This window comes from Numenius arquata, chromosome 7 (genome assembly GCF_964106895.1).
Source record: "Numenius arquata chromosome 7, bNumArq3.hap1.1, whole genome shotgun sequence".
NCBI classification, from domain to species: domain Eukaryota; kingdom Metazoa; phylum Chordata; class Aves; order Charadriiformes; family Scolopacidae; genus Numenius; species Numenius arquata.
The window spans coordinates 37,042,210-37,059,828 of record NC_133582.1 but is presented as its reverse complement, the minus strand read 5'-3'; the positions used below and the strand labels follow the sequence as shown (position 1 = coordinate 37,059,828).

The following is a 17,619-nucleotide window of genomic DNA, read 5'->3' as shown; positions in this document are numbered from 1 at the left end:
AATATTTCAACTGAAGTGTGCATTTTAAAAAAAATGTCACAAGGTATTATATCTCACACACGCACAACACAATTCAGAATTATCGTGGCAGAACATACAAAGAACGTCTTACCAATTACTATTATCCACAGCATCTCCAAATCCTGGTGTGTCAACTATTGTAAGTAGTAACTGAACACCACCCTCTTTGATTAAAACTTTTGACTGCTCAACCTGGAAAACGAATAAGGTAAGATTACATTTTTAGCCATTTAGTCACCCATCTTAAACACCGGGAAAAGCATTCCATGAATAATAAATCTGACAGAGAATTGTTAACTCTTCTGCTTCAGAGGGATTCTGGGTTCGTGTTTGGCTTATAAAATCCCAGTAATTTGACAATAATTCAATTTTTTTTCAAGAAAAAAGGATCATGATTTCAAGTTGTGATAAAAGAACCCATCTAAGTCTATGTAGGATATCTTAATATTTTAACTCCTGTAAAAATAGGGAAAACCCTAACCAATACTAATGCCGGTATTAAAAAAAGAGAGAGAGAGAAAGATGTTCTGAGATATTCAGACATTCTGATAACCCAGGCATTTACTTAATGAAATTGTGAACTTCGGTCACTTCAAAGAAAATTACACTTTTCAAAACTAATCCCCCTCGCACCTTTGACACTACATTTCTAGCCCTGTTAATCTATTTTTAAGAACACATTTATTCTTCACTAGTAAAATGCTTGGGAAAGGGATCACAGAAAGCGATGGTTTCCCGTTACGAACAGATTGATATATTGGTAGGTAACACAATCTAAGTGCAATCTGCTGAGTTAGACCTCACGTGACTGTAATGGATTGGTTCCTGTTAGCACAGGTCACTGGTGGAAACCTGGCTCAGAAGGCAATGGCATCAGCACATGGCATGATGCAAAAGCTGGGCGTGGGAACGCCCATCTGGAGTTGGGACCACCCATCTGCAGTGCAGGCAGCTTGCAGGAAACCCATCCAACAGATTCAGCACGTCACCACACATAAAATTTAGGCTGAACAGCAAATAAACTACTACCCTTTCTTTCTACCACTAGCTCAGTGATTACTGATAATGCCACCATCAGGTGTATCTGCCTGAGAACATGCTGTACACCACTGTCGTATCAGTCTGATAAAGGAAAAACTCCTGTTAGCAGGTTAGCTCTTTCCAATTGCTCACACATTTAATCATACTTTTTTTTTCCCCTCGATATTAAGAAAATATCTATTAAATTAACTAGTGACGCCACTTTATAGATAATCTGCTCTCGTGAGACCCCACCTGGAGTACTGTGTCCAGCTCTGGAGCCCTCAGCACAGGAAGGACATGGACCTGTTGGAACGGGTCCAGCGGAGGCCATGAAGATGCTCAGAGGGATGGAGCACCTCTCCTATGAGGACAGGCTGAGAGAGCTGGGGTTGTTCAGCCTGGAGAAGAGAAGGCTCCGGGGAGACCTTGTAGCAGCCTTCCAGTACCTGAAGGAGCTACAGGAGAGATGGGGGGGGACTCTTGATCAGGGAGTGGAGTGATAGGAAAAGGGGTAATGGTTTTAAACTGAAAGAGGGGAGATTTAGATGAGATACTAGGAATTTTTTCCTGTGAGGGTGGTGAGACACTGGAACAGGTTGCCCAGAGAAGCTGTGGCTGCCCCATCCCTGGAGGGGTTCAAGGCCAGGCTGGATGGGGCTTTGAGCAACCTGGTCTGGTGGGAGGTGTCCCTGCCCAGGGCAGGGGGGTTGGAAATGGATGATCTTTAAGGTCCCTTCCAACTCTAACCATTCAGTGATTCTATAACCATGTGAGCCATTTATTCAGAGCCACACACGAGCTGGCAGACGTCGATGCCACCTTGTTGCTCATTGCTTAACATTTCTTAAGCTTCCTGAACCCTAAACGAGGAGAGAAAATGAAGTTATATTTAACTAGGTGAACATCTGCAAGAACATTCAGTAATGAACTCCAAGAGAGCAGAAACTTGGACAATTAACCCTAGCTGGACGGTCTCTTGACCTGCTCAAGATTTGAGAGATGGTATCGATGCCGCTTAAGTGCTTGCACATCCCTAGTTATAAAGGCGAAGCAGACTCTCTCACAGCCACACCTGGATGCTGTTGCAAACCCTTTGCAATCACTGGTTACGTGATGCAATATCAATCTACAAGACAAATTAATACTCTGCAGAAAGTCAAACTAAATCTCTCTTGCACAAGCGGAACACTGATTGTAATTCAGAAGAGAATACACAGAAACACAGAGAACAGTAACTAACTGCAAAGAAAGCTCCATATTTAACCTCTGAGCGTGCAGGATGCTATTTTTATCTACTCATCAGTAGGGATTGTATCTCAATCAGATCAACCCCTTTCACTGACAGGTCTCAAAAAATTAACTCCACTACATACGCTACAGCTGTCTACAGCATGCAGTCGTCAGAGCTGGTTCCTCACGCAACAAAAATATCAGTAAGACTTTCATAAAACAAGAGCCCCCAACACCGGGCTACCTGGATGCTGGTCACAGAAGAACTCAGGTTGGGGTGAACTTCAAGCCCCTCCCTCCCCCCCCCCCCCAGATCGATCTCCTACTTGAACAGGCCTTACTGCAAGGTTAGGAAGGTTTAAAATAAAGAAATAAAAAAAACCCAACCCACACCCTCCAGCCTAAGCCACCCCCAAGTTACCCTTTCACTAACTGTACAACTCCTATCTTTCCACGAGCGCCCACTCCAAAGCCATGAGAACCCAGGAATACGCGCAGTGCTTTGAAAACTTCTAGTTTAATTGTGGGGAATGCATCTCCCCCCCACCTGCCACCTCCAAGAATTCTATGGAGAAATTTTACTGCACGCAATCCATGCCGGAACTCCAGAGAGTAAATCCCCAGCCACACAGTCAACTCAGCCAAGAGTTTACTACTCACAAGCTTTAGCACACAGATTAACTTCTGATTCCTTGCATTCTTTTTACTATCTTTTGCACATAGTGACCACAGAGCCCTCCTAAAACCACGCTCTCCGCAAGTCTAAGAAACTCCTAACACTTTCAAAATACTAGAGATGATAAGGTTAAGGGCTGTACTCCTGCCAAGTGCTACAAGGTATCAGCTTTATTCTCCAGCACAAAAAACTCCCAGCAAGAACCATTAAATTATTAAGCACTCACAGTGGAATGCTTTTACAAAAGAAGCAATTAATAGAACATTATCTTGAACGTGCGTTTATAACAAAGGAAAAGGAAGGTCAGGAGATCCTCAGAAACGCCACGTCAAACATTTTTCCCCCGATTCTTTACGCTTGTAAAATAGAAGCGTGGCTGAATTGGTGAAGTCACCTTCCTGACAAATGGCCTGCAATAAGTGAATCTCTGCAGACCCTGCTAATACCTTCCTGGGTGGTGAGGATTTCAACTGATTCTTACTTTCCATAAATTTACATAGGTATCTTGCTATCAGAGCAGGGTTTTCAAAACCCTACAGAATCACAGAATGCTATGGGGTTGGAAGGGACATCTGGAGATCATCTACTCCAACCCCCTGCCAAAGCAGGTCCACCCAGGGCAGGCTGCACAGAAACATGTCCAGATGGGTTTGAATGTCTCTACCTAAGAGAGATATTCCAGGCCCCTCATCATCTTTGTAGCCCTCTGCTGGACCCTCTCCAGCAGTTCCCTGTCCTTCTTGAACTGGGGAGCCCAGAACTGGACCCAGTGCTCCAGATGGGGCCTCCCCAGGGCAGAGTAGAGGGGCAGGATGACCTCCCTCCACCTGCTGGCCACACTCTTCCTGATGCACCCCAGGATGCCATTGGCCTTCTTGGCCACAAGGGCCCATTGCTGGCTCATGGTCATCCTGTTGTCCACCAGGACTCCCAGGTCTTCCTCCTCAGAGCTGCTCTCCAGCAGGTCAGCCCCCAACCTGTCCTGGTTATTCCTGGTTAATAACCTGGTTATTCCTCCCCAGGTGCAGCACCCTACATTTGCCTTTGTTGAAGTTCATCAGATAACATCTATCAAATTAGATACCCTACACTCACGTTGTGGACAATCAGACCATATCCACCATATACTGTTAAGCAGTAGAGACTGCTGGTAAGAGACAGTAGGTGAAGAACGTGCCATCAAGCCTCTGGAAAGCTGCATTTTTCTAACCTAAAGGGATGTGTCCATACATGGTCAAAGGCACAGAAAGCAGCAACATCTGGAAAAGATCCAGAAAATCACTGTAAACTAGTGTCATTCATAGTTAAACATCCAACTGCATCCTATCATCTGATTTACAAGTATTCCCAAGGGATTCATGGAAAACATTAGTTCAAGTCTTGGAATTTAAAACTTTTTATTAAAAGTCTCCTCCGACCGGCCATTTTCCCATGCACTCCAGTCAACTGGGTCACACGGGTCTCCTTGGCAGTCACTACACGGCATTCGTGACTTGATGCTTGTTACAGCTCGACTACTTTTAATGGATTAAACAGGCCTTTACCATAAGCCATTTAAAATAGTCAAATAATGATGGGAGAAAACATACTTCATGCCCCATCATTTCTGAAGAAGTTTCCTTTGAATTCATCTGACATCGAGTCACTAGTAACCGTTTTCCTTTGTTTTCCATTAAATTAATACAAAGGACCTGCCTCAGGAAACAACTTCAAGCTACAATTGTTTTCAAGTCCAAACCACAGTTTCCATTAATCTATGGGATACTCTCTTCTAAACTTCCTCATCAGGAAGTTATTCCCACCATATAAGAGCAGGCTATTATTACCACCCAGATTTTAGGATGCTCTGCTGATCTGCCTCCAGGGGCCTGGAGCATCTCTCTTAGGAGGAAAGGCTGAGGGACTTGGGGCTTTTTAGTCTGGAGAAGAGAAGGCTGAGGGGGGATCTGATCAACGCCTATAAATACTTAAAGGGTGAGTGTCAGGGGGATAGGGCCAGTCTTTTTTCAGTGGTGCCCAGGGACAGGACAAGAGGGAACGGGCACAAACTGGAACGTAAGAAATTTCATCTAAACATGAGGAGGAACTTCTTTCCTGTGAGGGTGGCAGAGCCCTGGAAGAGGCTGCCCAGAGAGGTGGTGGAGTCTCCTTCTCTGGAGACATTCAAAACCCACCTGGAGACGTTCCTGTGCAACCTGCTCTGGGTGGACCTGCTTTGGCAGGGGGTTGGACTAGATGGTCTCCAGAGGTCCCTTCCAACCCCATAGCATTCTGTGATCTCTATCCTTCAAAACTCCTGACATCCTCAACTTAGAAAGGTTTACACTGGCAAAGAATATAAACCCCATGGATCCAAACAGCAGCTCCTGCTGTTAATTCTTTGATTTAATATCTGAATGGAACCTCCTCCACATCATACACAGTTGCATACACATAGTTGTAGGGGGAAATAATTTTATCCTCACTTAGACACTGACCCGGTTTCAGTTTCTTTTTTAAAATGTTCTTCTTCCTGATTTTTCATTCATCACAACAAGTAACTGAAAGCAAAGAAACATCGCGCTACAAGTATACTCAAACAAAAAAATTACTCGTTAGATAAAGTAAGCAATTTCTTGGCTCTATGGTAATTATTCAGCGTTCAGGGATTGGATTAAAAAAAGCCCTAGTCAAAACCTCAAACAAAAACAAACCAAAACCCCCAGAACACAGTAAGGTCAGTGGATCATAGCATGGGAGAACAGTTTTCGAGATTCCATTGAATAAAAAAAGCGTTCAATTTCCCGACTTCTGCTCGCATGTTGCATGCCCTCCTAATTCAATACACAGCTTTGTATTGAATTCAATACAAATTCAATACACAGCTTAATCATAGAATGTTTAGAGTTGGAAGAGACCTTAAAGATCATCCAGTTCCAAGCCCCCTGCCATAGGCAGGGACACCTCCCACCAGACCAGGTTGCTCAAAGCCCCATCCAGCCTGGCCTTGAACACCTCTAGGGATGGGGCAGCCACAGCTTCTCTGGGCAACCTGTTCCAGTGTCTCACCACCCTCACAGCAAAGAATTTCTTTCTAGTATCTCATCTAAATCTCCCCTCTTTCAGTTTAAAACCATTACCCCTCGTCCTATCGCTCCACTCCCCCATAAAGAGTCCCTCCCCATCTCTCCTGTAGCTCCTTCAGGTACTGGAAGGCCGTTATAAGATCTCCCTGGAGCCTCCTCTTCTCCAGGCTGAACAACCTCAACTCTCTCAGCCTGTCCTCATAGCAGAGGTGCTCCAGCCCTCTGAGCATCTTCGTGGCCCCCCTCTGGACCCGTTCCAAGAGGTCCATGTCCTTTCTCTGTTGAGGGCTCCAGAGCTGGACACACTACTCCAGGTGGGGTCTTACCAGAGAAGAGTAGAGGGGTAGAATCACCTCCCTTGACCTGCTGGCCACACTTCTCTTGATGCAGCCCAGGATGTGGTTGGCTTTCTGGGCTGTCAGTGCACACTGACAGCTCATGTCGAGCTTCTCATCCACCAACACCCTTAAGTCCTTCTCCTCAGGGCTGCTCTCCGACCATTCTCCACCCAACCTGTATTTGTGCCTGGGATTGCCATGTCCCAGGTGCAGGACCCCACACTTGGCCTGGCTGAACTTCATGAGGTTTGCATGGGGCCACCTCTCCAGCCTGTCCAGGTCCCTCTGGATGCCATCCCTTCCCTCCAGTGTCTCGACCGCACCACACAGCTTGGTGTCATTGTCAGACTTGCTGAGGGTGCACTCAATCCCACTGTTCATGTCTCCAACAAAGATGTTGAACAGCACTGGTCCCAGTACTGACCCCTGAGGAACACCACTTGTCACTGGTTTCCACTTGGGACATCGAGTTTGTGACCGCAACCCTTTGAGTGTGGCCATCCATCCAGTTCCTGATCCACCAAATGCTCCATCCATCAAATCCATGCCTTTCCAATTTAGAGACCAGGACACCATGCAGGACAGGTGTCAAACGCTTTTCAGAAGTCCAGGAAGATGATGTCTGTTGCTCTCCCCTTATCTATCAATGCTGTATCACCACCATAAGCGGCCACCAAATTTGTCAGGCATGACTTGCCCTTGGTGAAGACATATTGGCTGTCACCAATCACCTCCTTATTTGCCATGTGCCTTAGCAGAGATTCCAGGAGGACCCGTTCCATGATCTTGCCGGGCACAAAGGTGAGACTGACTGGTCTGTAGTTCCCTGGTCTTCCTTTTTTCCCCTTTTTGAACATGAGGGTTACGTTTCCTCTTCAAGATACTTCAACTTCATGGCTCCCACACTTCAACAGGCTACAAGCTTCATAACCTGGAAGTTTTGTGTAGCTAAGGGATACTGAAAGACACACTGACTATTTCTTAGTGGTTCACATCCTAGCTGAACTTATTGGAAATACAGGTGCTTATGTGAAAAGTGTATCTATATGTTGCTAAATTGCAAGTTATATCATTCAAGCTGCAGTTTTTTCACCCAGACATACCTGTACAGTCTTTTTAATTCTGTGTGAAGGACCTGGATACTCTGGGGAATACAATTCTGTTAAGAATAATGAGTTGATTAATGTTGATTTTCCCAGTCCAGATTCACCTAGAAGAAAACAGAACAGTTTCAGTAAAACCAGGAGCATCACGGAGTATAAACATTTCGATCTACATTTCAAATACTTTTGAAATGGACTGCCTGAAAACATGCACTTCACTCTAAGGCTTTAAAAAATTGGAAAAGATGATAGATTCAAGGAAAACCTTGCAAATCCAACTCTCGCTGCTGGATTCTTTAGAAATTCATGTTTCTGATCAGATTAAGTCCTGAACATGTTTAGCACTTCTCCATCGTTCCCATTACAACACACAAAGATGACACTGCCTCACATTTAAGTTTATAAACAAGCTATCTTCCTGGTATTACTTCCTATCATGGCACCAAAGCAGACTAAGCTATCTCCTTTATTTCAAGTATTATTTTATTATTTGAGGGTCCTGTTGTTGGGGGATGAAGGGGAGGAGGGGGAGGGAGAGAAAAACAAACTAACAACAAAAAAAAAAGAGACTGAGATTATTGTGGTCTAACTCCTAAAGCCACAAAAGCTAAAATGAAGTTCCAGAACTATGCGGTTCGCCTGGGAATTTTGTTGTTGTTGGGGTGGGGAAGGGGGATTGCATTTTGTTTCTCTGCTTTTAGGTAATTAGTTCATGAGCAACAGTTAAGTCAGCCTTGATAAAGAATCCGGAGACACTACTGCTATTACCAACCAAGGAAATACAGTTACAATTCCTACAGCAAAATTTATCCCCCATTTAACAGCTCTACACAGACAGGAACAAGAGTTTCAGATCAACTACTTATGACAGTGTTTACAGAGACAAGTCTCTTGCTTAGTTTTCTATTGTAAAGAAACAACTTCAACGCGACAATTCACACTGGCATGAGAACTAAGGAAAAAAAAAGCAAGTTTTCACCTGCAGTGCTGTTAGGATGGTGACCTGAACTGAAACAGTCGCAGAGAAATTGCTCTTAAGCTAACGAATGTGGGTGCAAAGTAAGTCCTGGTGACATGCTGTCACTGAGGGAGGAGAATGAGTTACATTGCCCGCCCGCTTTGAAAAGAAAGAAACCTAACCTGTCAATCCTGCCCAGCCCCAAATACTGGCTGATTTAAAGACAAAACTCAAAGTTTTTAGGCCCTATCTGGAGCACTGTATCCACTTCTGGGCTCCCCAGTTCAAGAAGGACAGTGAACTGCTGGGGAGGGTACAGCAGAGGGCTACAAGCTTGGATGGGAGGACTCTCCACTGGGTTAAAAACTGGCTGGAGGCCGGGCCCGGAGGGTGGTGGTGAATGGAGTTAAATCCAGCTCGCGGCCGGTCACGAGTGGTGTCCCCCAGGGCTTGGTGTTGGGGCCGGTTCTCTTTAACATCTTTATCAATGATCTGGACGAGGGGATCGAGTGCACCCTCAGTCAGTTCACAGACAACACCAAGTTGGGTGGGAGTGTCAACCTGCTGGAGGGTAGAAAGGCTTTGCAGAGGGATCTGGACAGGCTGGATGGATGGGCCGAGGCCAATGGGATGAGGTTCAACAAGGGCAAGTGCCGGGTCCTGCCCTTGGGTCACACCAACCCCCTGCAGCACTCCAGGCTTGGGGCAGAGTGGCTGGAGCTGCCTGGCAGAAAAGGACCTGGGGGTGTTGGTGAACTGTGGGCTGAACAGGAGCCAGCAGTGTGCCCAGGTGGCCAAGAAGGCCACCAGCATCCTGACCTGTGTCAGGAACAGCGTGGTGAGTAGGACTCGGGAGGTGATGGTCCCCCTGCACTGGGCACTGGTGAGGCCCCACCTCGAGGGCTGTGTCCAGTTTTGGGCCCCTTCCCACAAAAAAGCCATTGAGGGGCTGGAGCGGGTCCAGAGAAGGGCAACGGAGCTGGTGAGGGGTCTGGAGAACAAGTCTTGTGAGGAGAGGCTGAGGGAGCTGGGGGTGTTCAGCCTGGAGAAAAGGAGGCTGAGGGGAGACCTTCTCACTCTCTCCAACTCCCTGAAAGGAGGGTGTAGCCAGGGAGGGGTCGGTCTCTTCTCCCAAGTCCCAGGCCATGGGACAAGAGGAAATGGCCTCAAGTTGCCCCAGGGGAGGTTCAGATTGGATATTAAGAAGAATTCTTCCCCTGAAAGGGTTATTGCACATTGGCATGGGCTGCCCAGGGCAGTGGTTGAGGCCCCATCCCTGGAGGTATTTAAAAGCCGGGCTGACATAGTGCTTAGAGACATGGTTTAGTGATAGGTTGTTTTTTTTGTTTCTTTTCAGGTTTTGTTTGTTTGTTTGGTTTTTTTGTTTGTTTTTTTAGTTTTTGTTTGGTTTTTTTTTTTTTTTAATCAGAGTTAGGCTGATGGTTGGACTAGATGATCTTAAAGGTCCCTTCCAATCCAGACAATTCTATGATTCTATACAAAGATGCTGGAGCATCTCTCTTAGGAGGAAAGGCTGAGGGACTTGGGGCTTTTTAGTCTGGAGAAGAGAAGGCTGAGGGGGGATCTGATCAACGCCTATAAATACTTCAAGGGTGGGTGTCAGGAGGATGGGGCCAGTCTTTTTTCAGTGGTGCCCAGGGACAGGACAAGGGGGAACGGGCACAAACTTGACCATAAGAAGAAGTTCCATCTAAACTTCTTTGCTGTGAGGGTGGCAGAGCCCTGGAAGAGGCTGCCCAGGGAGGTGGTGGAGTCTCCTTCTCTGGAGACATTCAAACCCTGCCTGGACACGTTCCTGTGCAACCTGCTCTGGGTGGACCTGCTCTGGCAGGGGGTTGGACTAGATGATCTCCAGAGGTCCCTTCCAACCCCATATCATTCTGTGGTTCTGAGTGAATGCTTCTCAACTTGTCTTATGATACATGTCCCGGCTTAATGCAAACAATTGAGAGTTACGGAAGAGAAAGTAGTTAGGAACCTCAGCAGACGAGACCTTTTCTCCGCTGCAGTAGCCAGCTGGATTTCCCACACAAGCTAGCTTATACACATCAGCCAGCTCCATTACAACCGTGTAGCTCAAAGTCTCTGCAGCACTGAAGAGAACAATCTGATTAGTTATACTGTAAACGGATTAGCAGCTGATGAAATGCTGCAACCAGAGTTCCTTCAGGTTGGTTACCTTATTAACAGCACTTGTTCTTCCAGCCCCATCTTGTCCAACACATGAGCTAAACCCCTGCTGTGGGCTACAGCCAGGAAGATGGGCTGCATCAGCCAAGGAACAAGGAGATAGAATCATAGGATGGTTAGAGTTGGAAAGGACCTTAAAGATAACCAGTTCCAAGCCCCTGCCCTAGGCAGGGACACCTCCCACCAGACCAGGTTGCTCAAAGCCCCATCCAGCCTGGCCTTGAACACCTCTAGGGATGGGGCAGCCACAGCTTCTCTGGGCAACCTGTTCCAGTGCTTCACCACCCTCACAGCAAAGAAGTTCTTCCTAATATCTCATCTAAATCCCCCCTCTTTCAATTTAAAATCATTACTCCTTGGTCCTACTGCTACACTCCCTGATAAAGAGTCCCTCCCCATCTCTCCTGTAGCCCCTTCAGGTACTGGAAGGCCGTTATAAGGTCTCCCCGGAGCCTCCTCTTCTCTGGGCTGAACAACCCCAGCTCTCTCAGCCCGTCCTCATAGCAGAGGTGCTCAAGCCCTCTGAGCATCTTCGTGGCCCCCCTCTGGACCCGTTCCAAGAGGTCCATGTCCTTTCTCTGTTGAGGGCTCCAGAGCTGGACACACTACTCCAGGTGGGGTCTCATCAGAGCAGAGTAGAGGGGTAGAATCACCTCCCTTGACCTGCTGGCCATGCTGCATCAAGACACGCTTGATGCAGCCCAGGATGCAGTTGGCTTTCTGGGCTGCCAGCACACATTGCTGGCTCATGTTGAGCTTCTCATCCATGAGCACTCCCAAGTCCTTCTCCTCAGGGCTGCTCTCCAGCCGTTCTCTGCCCAACCTGTATTTGTGCCTGGAATTGCCATGACCCAGGTGCAGGACCCCACACTTGGCCTGGCTGAACTTCATGAGGTTTGCATGGGGCCACCTCTCCAGCCTGTCCAGGTCCCTCTGGATGCCATCGCTTCCCTCCAGCGTGTCAACTGCACCACACAGCTTGGTGTCATTGTCAAGTGCACTTGCTGAGGGTGCACTCAATCCCACTGTTCATGCCTCCAACAAAGATGTTGAACAGCACTGGTCCCAGTACCAACCTCTGTGGAACACCACCTGTCAGTTGGACATTGAGCCGTTGACCCTAACCCTTTGAGCCATCCAGCCAGTTCCTTCCAACTCTAACCATTCTGTGATACTCTGCACTGCAAGATCTTTAGGGCAGGGTCTGCTGCAGCTGAGAGGCTTCCCCACCAGGTTTGCCACAGAAAGAAGTTTCTGAAAAGCACAGCTTCCCAACCTCATAGCTTCAGCCAATTTGAAGCTTAACCTTCTCCACACCTCACAACTCTGCTCCAGATGGCACATCTCATTCCAGTTAAACTGCAGGGGTTTTCATCCACCCGACCGAACCCCTCAAGAGGAAGGCTCCAATTTTTTTTTCTCCTGAAAAATCGCAGTGCTTGTCAAGTTGCCATTGAAACTCAACATACGGAAATCGGATTTTCAGCTTTGAAAGAATGCAGTGGAAAAGCAGCAGCTCGCCCTAGATGGTTCCTGCAGCTGCGGCACTCGATACCAAGTGGTTCCTGAACTGCTGAAGCACTTTACCTTGCTAGATTTGAGGCTTGTTTCTCCCATCGCAAGGATGGGAAGGCAGTTTTGAGCTGGAATTAGTGAAAAGATTGTTTATTTTAGTGAAAAGGAAATTTATGCCCCACCTCATTCCCACAGGTGCTCATCATCCTAGATACCCATACCCACTCTAACTTTAATCACTCAGTGCTGATTAGAGCAGTTTAAATTGCTTAACTGCCACCAGTATTACACGGGTTTGCATTAATACACCAATCCTGGATGCAGTTGCACTTTAGATCATGTAACAGTCAACACTTACAATGGTAATAAATGGCTGTAATATCAAATAAAACAATTACACTGAAACTGTAGGTAAAAAACATAAGCGCAACATTTGATATCGTACCATGGGGAGTCATGCTGCCTCCACTGTAAGCAAAGAGGCATTTCTCTTCTGACTCCAGGGGAAGTGGAATTCGAGCAACTAAATGCATTTGAACAATTCTAGCATTCTTTATGGACACATTAAAATTTTCTGATCTTAGCTAGAAATATGGTAAGGAAAAGAAACCAAACCAAAAACCAACAAAAAACCCCCAAGCCAACCCCTCTGTTCTTTCCATGTAGAACATTGCTCAACCCAAATTCACCTGAAAGGATTCCCTATTGGAAAGGCTGGGAAAGCAGTTTCCAAGGATGCAACGGGCTATGAATACAACAAAACACAAGAGAAGAGGGAAAACAAGTGGAATTTACTTTGCCTTAATATGAAAAATAAATAAATAAATAAATATATCCCAAATAAAACGCATCTTCCTACTCTCAGTAAGCACTTCTGATGAGATTTTGCCCTTTCACCATTATATGAGGTGGCGTAAGGATGCGGCGTGAAAGAACCATTTCAGCAGTAACAACTTCCCCAGTGCCTCGGGATGCAGTTCTATCCAGCTGCCTAAATTAGACCAAGTGATTTTTAGAAATATCCTACGTCTTCTGTTTTCAGCATGAAGCATTGGAATGTTTTGTCTGCTCTTCACAGGACTAGCAAGAGTTCCGACCCTTCTCAAGTCTAGGAATTTCTAAACGGCTGTACAAATCTTGGAGCTTTTCTTATACACTTGGGTTAACAATGACCTGTCGACAATTGGCCTCTTCATATAGATAGCCCATGGCACATCAGTTAAAATTAACCCTGGAGAGCAACGTTTCTTCTTCTGTGAACAAAAGAGTGACCAGGTACTTCCCTTTTTCTCTAACACAGATGATCCGAGATGATACATGAGAAGAGAGACCAAAGAAAACCTACCCCAATACATTCAACATTTTCTTTTATACCTCAAACATGTATTTAGGGGTCAGAAAAGACCACCTGCAACCACTCAAATGGTTTGCAAAGCTTGTTTTACATGCTCCAGAATAATATTAAAGCAGATTAAGTACGGAGAATTAACAATTAAAAAAAACTGGAACAATGAGGTGCAATCCATGGGAATGGGGGGGAAGCAATGCTCCAGAGATGAAAAATAAAATCAGTAACTCGGGTGGTTCTCAACTGAGCTACAGAAATCTTTCACCTTCATTTCCAAATCACTCCCTGTAAACAATCCAGAAATCCTTATCTGTGAGAACCAGTTAGAGAACCTACCCACAGCTAAGCTGCAAGTTTTCAAGACGTATTTTTTTCCCAATTCAACTTCTATCCATCAAATCTTCGTATGACTTTATTACTACAAAGAAGTTCAAACTGTACGCATCTCCTCACTATGATAATAGAAGTTAACTGTTACCCTTAAATCTTAATGATGATTATTTTTTTTTTCACTGGTTGTTGTTGTGGCACATTGAGAATGTGGCTTATTTCCAAACTCCTCCAACTTTTCAGCCTCTGCCATTCTTAGTCAAATACCTACAAGAAATGCACATGCAGCCCAGTCCAACCCAGCTTCCAGCTTTCTATGTAACTCCTGTTGGAGACTGCTATTTTCTCATGCTGCGTCTCCTGATAACGCACCACACTGTGTCTTCTAGCTACCACATAACTCAGTGGTGCCCAGTGACATGCAGTGGTGTCAGTGGTGCCCAGCAACAGGAAAAGAGGTAACAGGCACAAACTGGAACATAAGGAGTTCCATCTAAACATGAGGAGGAACTTCTTCACTTTGAGGGTGGCAGAGCCCTGGAAGAGGCTGCCCAGAGAGGTGGTGGAGTCTCCTTCTCTGGAGACATTCAAACCCACCTGGACATGTTCCTGTGCAACCTGCTCTGGGTGGACTTGCTTTGGCAGGGGGGTTGGAGGAGATGATCTCCAGAGGTCCCTTCCAACCCCATAGCATTCTGTGATTCTGTGAAAATCCAGGATCAGTTTCCTGCTGTGATCTCCTAGTAGTTTTAGGAATCTTGTTTTCTAAAAAACAAAACCCTGAACTTAAAAGGAAGACTTACATTCCTAGATTTATGACCCCATGTGAGAGTTCATGAAAGAAGATCAAGATCACTCACCAATATTGAACATTCTCAGTGTGCTCTCTGCATGTTTTATTTCCTACCTTTTCATTAAGGAAGACAGAAATTACTCTTGCAGAAACCATCAAAAGTTCTTCCATTCTTCTCTAACAATTACCTGGCTATCTACCAGTCAAACAGTATTTCATGCTCATGCCCTGTGAAAGTCAACTGCACCACTGGGAACGTGACCACACACACTCTCTCTACTGCAGAATTTCAAGTTGCTTTTCCAAGCTCCAGGTGGGACTACAAGACTGGCCAGGAGCCACCCACCTGCAAGGAAAATGATCCAGCTTTCAATGATCCAGCATCATAAACTCAAACTTCAGTTCAATTACTCAAAGGAGTAGGTTTTGCGTATTGTCATCAAGATGACCCAAGATTACGGGCACAAGCTGGAACATGGGAAGTTCCATTCGAATCTGAGGAGAAACTTCTTTCCGGTGAGGGTGGCAGAGCCCTGGAAGAGGCTGCCCAGGGAGGGTGTGGAGTCCCCTTCTCTGGAGATCTTCAAGACCCGCCTGGATGCAGCCCTGAGTGATGTGCTCTGGGCAACCCTGCTTCAGCAGGGGAGTTGGACTGGATGGTCTCTAGAAGTCCCTTCCAACTCCCACAATTCCATGATTCCATGACCCAGTCTCCGTCACTGTATCCATTAAATGAGAATGGCAGGAACCGCAGATTCAGAAGGTGCATTAGCTGCTGAGAGCTCTGGTGGGTGACAGAAGGTAACTCAACCCAGTGGGGGCTTGTAGCTTATTAGAGACACGCCACCAATATCAAATGTCCCAGAGTAAACGAGTTTTCTACAAATTGCACATTATTATTTTTGTTTTCAAAGCTTTCACCGCATTCTAAGTAGAATTCTGTATTTATTGTTACTTGATATAAACAGCCAAACACAAGCTGCATTTATCAGAATGAAGACATCCAACAATATGGTTCTTCCAGGATGTGAGAGGGAAGGCTTTTAGTGCATTTGATAGTCCCAAAGAGTTACTATATAGGGATCAATTTCAACAGAAAAATGTTGTACTTCTCCATAACTCGCATACACAGAATGTTTACATCAAAGCATATTTTATTTTTAGCAGATGAGCCAGTTTTTTCCATGGAATTTTTTCCATTTTATAAATTCTAATTATTGTGACAGTTTTTGCTTAAAATACGATCTCATCAGCTTGACGCTGGTGACTCAAAGAGGGGTAGAAAGCTTGTCAAAAGACATTCAAAATAATGCATTTCATCTTCTTTCATCCTCACACAATTCACAGTTCACGTGCACAACAGCACCTGCAGCTTGATGCAAATGTGCAATGGTTTTGATGGCACTGTCACACAATGGTTTTTTTTTTTCTGCTTTTGGAGGCTCCATAAACGATCAAAGAGCCTGAAATACACTGAATGATACGATGGAACCGTCCTCTCGCTGAGGGGGAATGATGCTCTGCCATATCATTATAGATGACCACAAAAATGGAGACAGCAAGACGCTTTGAATTTTAAGTCTGGTTTTAGAAGCTTTCATACAGGCTAGTTCCTGCCTTCAGCGCTCTACGAAATACAAACCACCGTTTCGATAAACATCTAAGAACATCCAAATGAAACCCACCAGGAGGAGCAGCACCACTGCTGCTCCCACACATCTACCAGTTCCACGTAGGGCAGTGTCACGCAAAAATCTTGCCAGAAGATCCACTTTGTATTTTACAGACATTTCTAAAGGAAAGAAAGCCAAAGCTCCACCATTTCACAACCTGAATTCAGAGCATAAATTATGGAAGTACCATCTGTTAGAACCACAAAGCTGATCCTAGCAAAACAGAGTAACAGGGAAGTCTACCAGCAATAAATTCACTTTTTCCTATCAGCAACTGTATCAACGGCAACAGCATTTCAGTGTTCAGGGTACAGCGAGACAACTTCATCAACTTTCTTCCAGCAAAATTTAAATTTTAAGTGCAATAACTGAAGACAGACATTTGGCACATGGCTCTTGTCACAGATGCCATTTAAATAATTCAGAAAAGCCATTAAAAGCACGGGAAGAGAAGTACTTCAGAAGAATATTGTAACCTGGGAGGGCTGGCCAACACTCCAGAGGGCTGTGCCGCCATCCAGTGTGACCTGGACAGGCTGGAGAGCTGGGCAGAGAAGAACCTCATGAGGTTCAATAAGGGCAAGTGTAGGGTCCTGCACCTGGGGAGGAAGAACCAATATAGGTTAGGGGTGGACCTGCTGGAAAGCACTACTGGGGAGAAGGATCTGGGACTCCTGGTAGATAGGAAACTATCCATGAACCAGCAGTGTGCCCTTGTGGCCAAGAGAGCCAATGGGATCCTGGGCTGCGTAGGGAAGAGTGTGGCCAGTAGGTTGAGGGAGGTCATTCTCCCCCTCTGCTCTGCACTGGTGAGGCCACAACTGGAATACTGCGTCCAGTTCTGGGCTCCCCAGTTCAAGAGAGACAGGGAACTGCTGGAGAGAGTCCAGCGTAGGGCAGCAAAGATGATGGAGGGATTGGAGCATCTCCCTGATGAGGAAAGGCTGAGAGAGCTGGGACTCTTTAGCCTGGAGAAGAGAAGGCTGAGGGGAGACCTTATCTGTGTTTACAAGTACCTAAAGGGTGGGTTGAAGGAGGATGGAGCCGGACTCTTTCCAGTGGTTGCCAGTGACAGGACGAGGGGCAACGGGCACAAGCTGGAACATGGGAAGTTCCATTCAAATCTGAGGAGAAACTTCTTTCCGGTGAGGGTGACAGAGCCCTGGAAAAGGCTGCCCAGGGAGGGTGTGGAGTCCCCTTCTCTGGAGATCTTCACGACCTGCGTGGATGCAGCCCTGAGTGATGTGCTCTGGGCAACCCTGCTTCAGCAGGGGAGTTGGACTAGATGATCTCTAGAGGTCCCTTCCAACTCTGACAATCCCCTGATTCCATGAG

The 17,619-nt window shown here is 46.0% G+C and overlaps 1 protein-coding gene across 2 annotated transcripts in view; it reads right to left on the bottom strand.

Annotated features, from left to right (window-relative positions):
- Nucleotides 1–17,619, bottom strand: part of SEPTIN7 (septin 7) — a 76,726-nt gene that overhangs the window by 24,485 nt on the left and 34,622 nt on the right. For both annotated transcript variants that reach the window (XM_074151165.1, XM_074151166.1), the window contains exons 2-3: nucleotides 7,457–7,563; nucleotides 113–213 (exon numbers count right to left, since the gene is read on the bottom strand). In XM_074151165.1, the coding sequence (XP_074007266.1) occupies nucleotides 113–213; nucleotides 7,457–7,563 (208 nt within the window). The remainder of the gene's footprint in view (nucleotides 1–112; nucleotides 214–7,456; nucleotides 7,564–17,619) is intronic.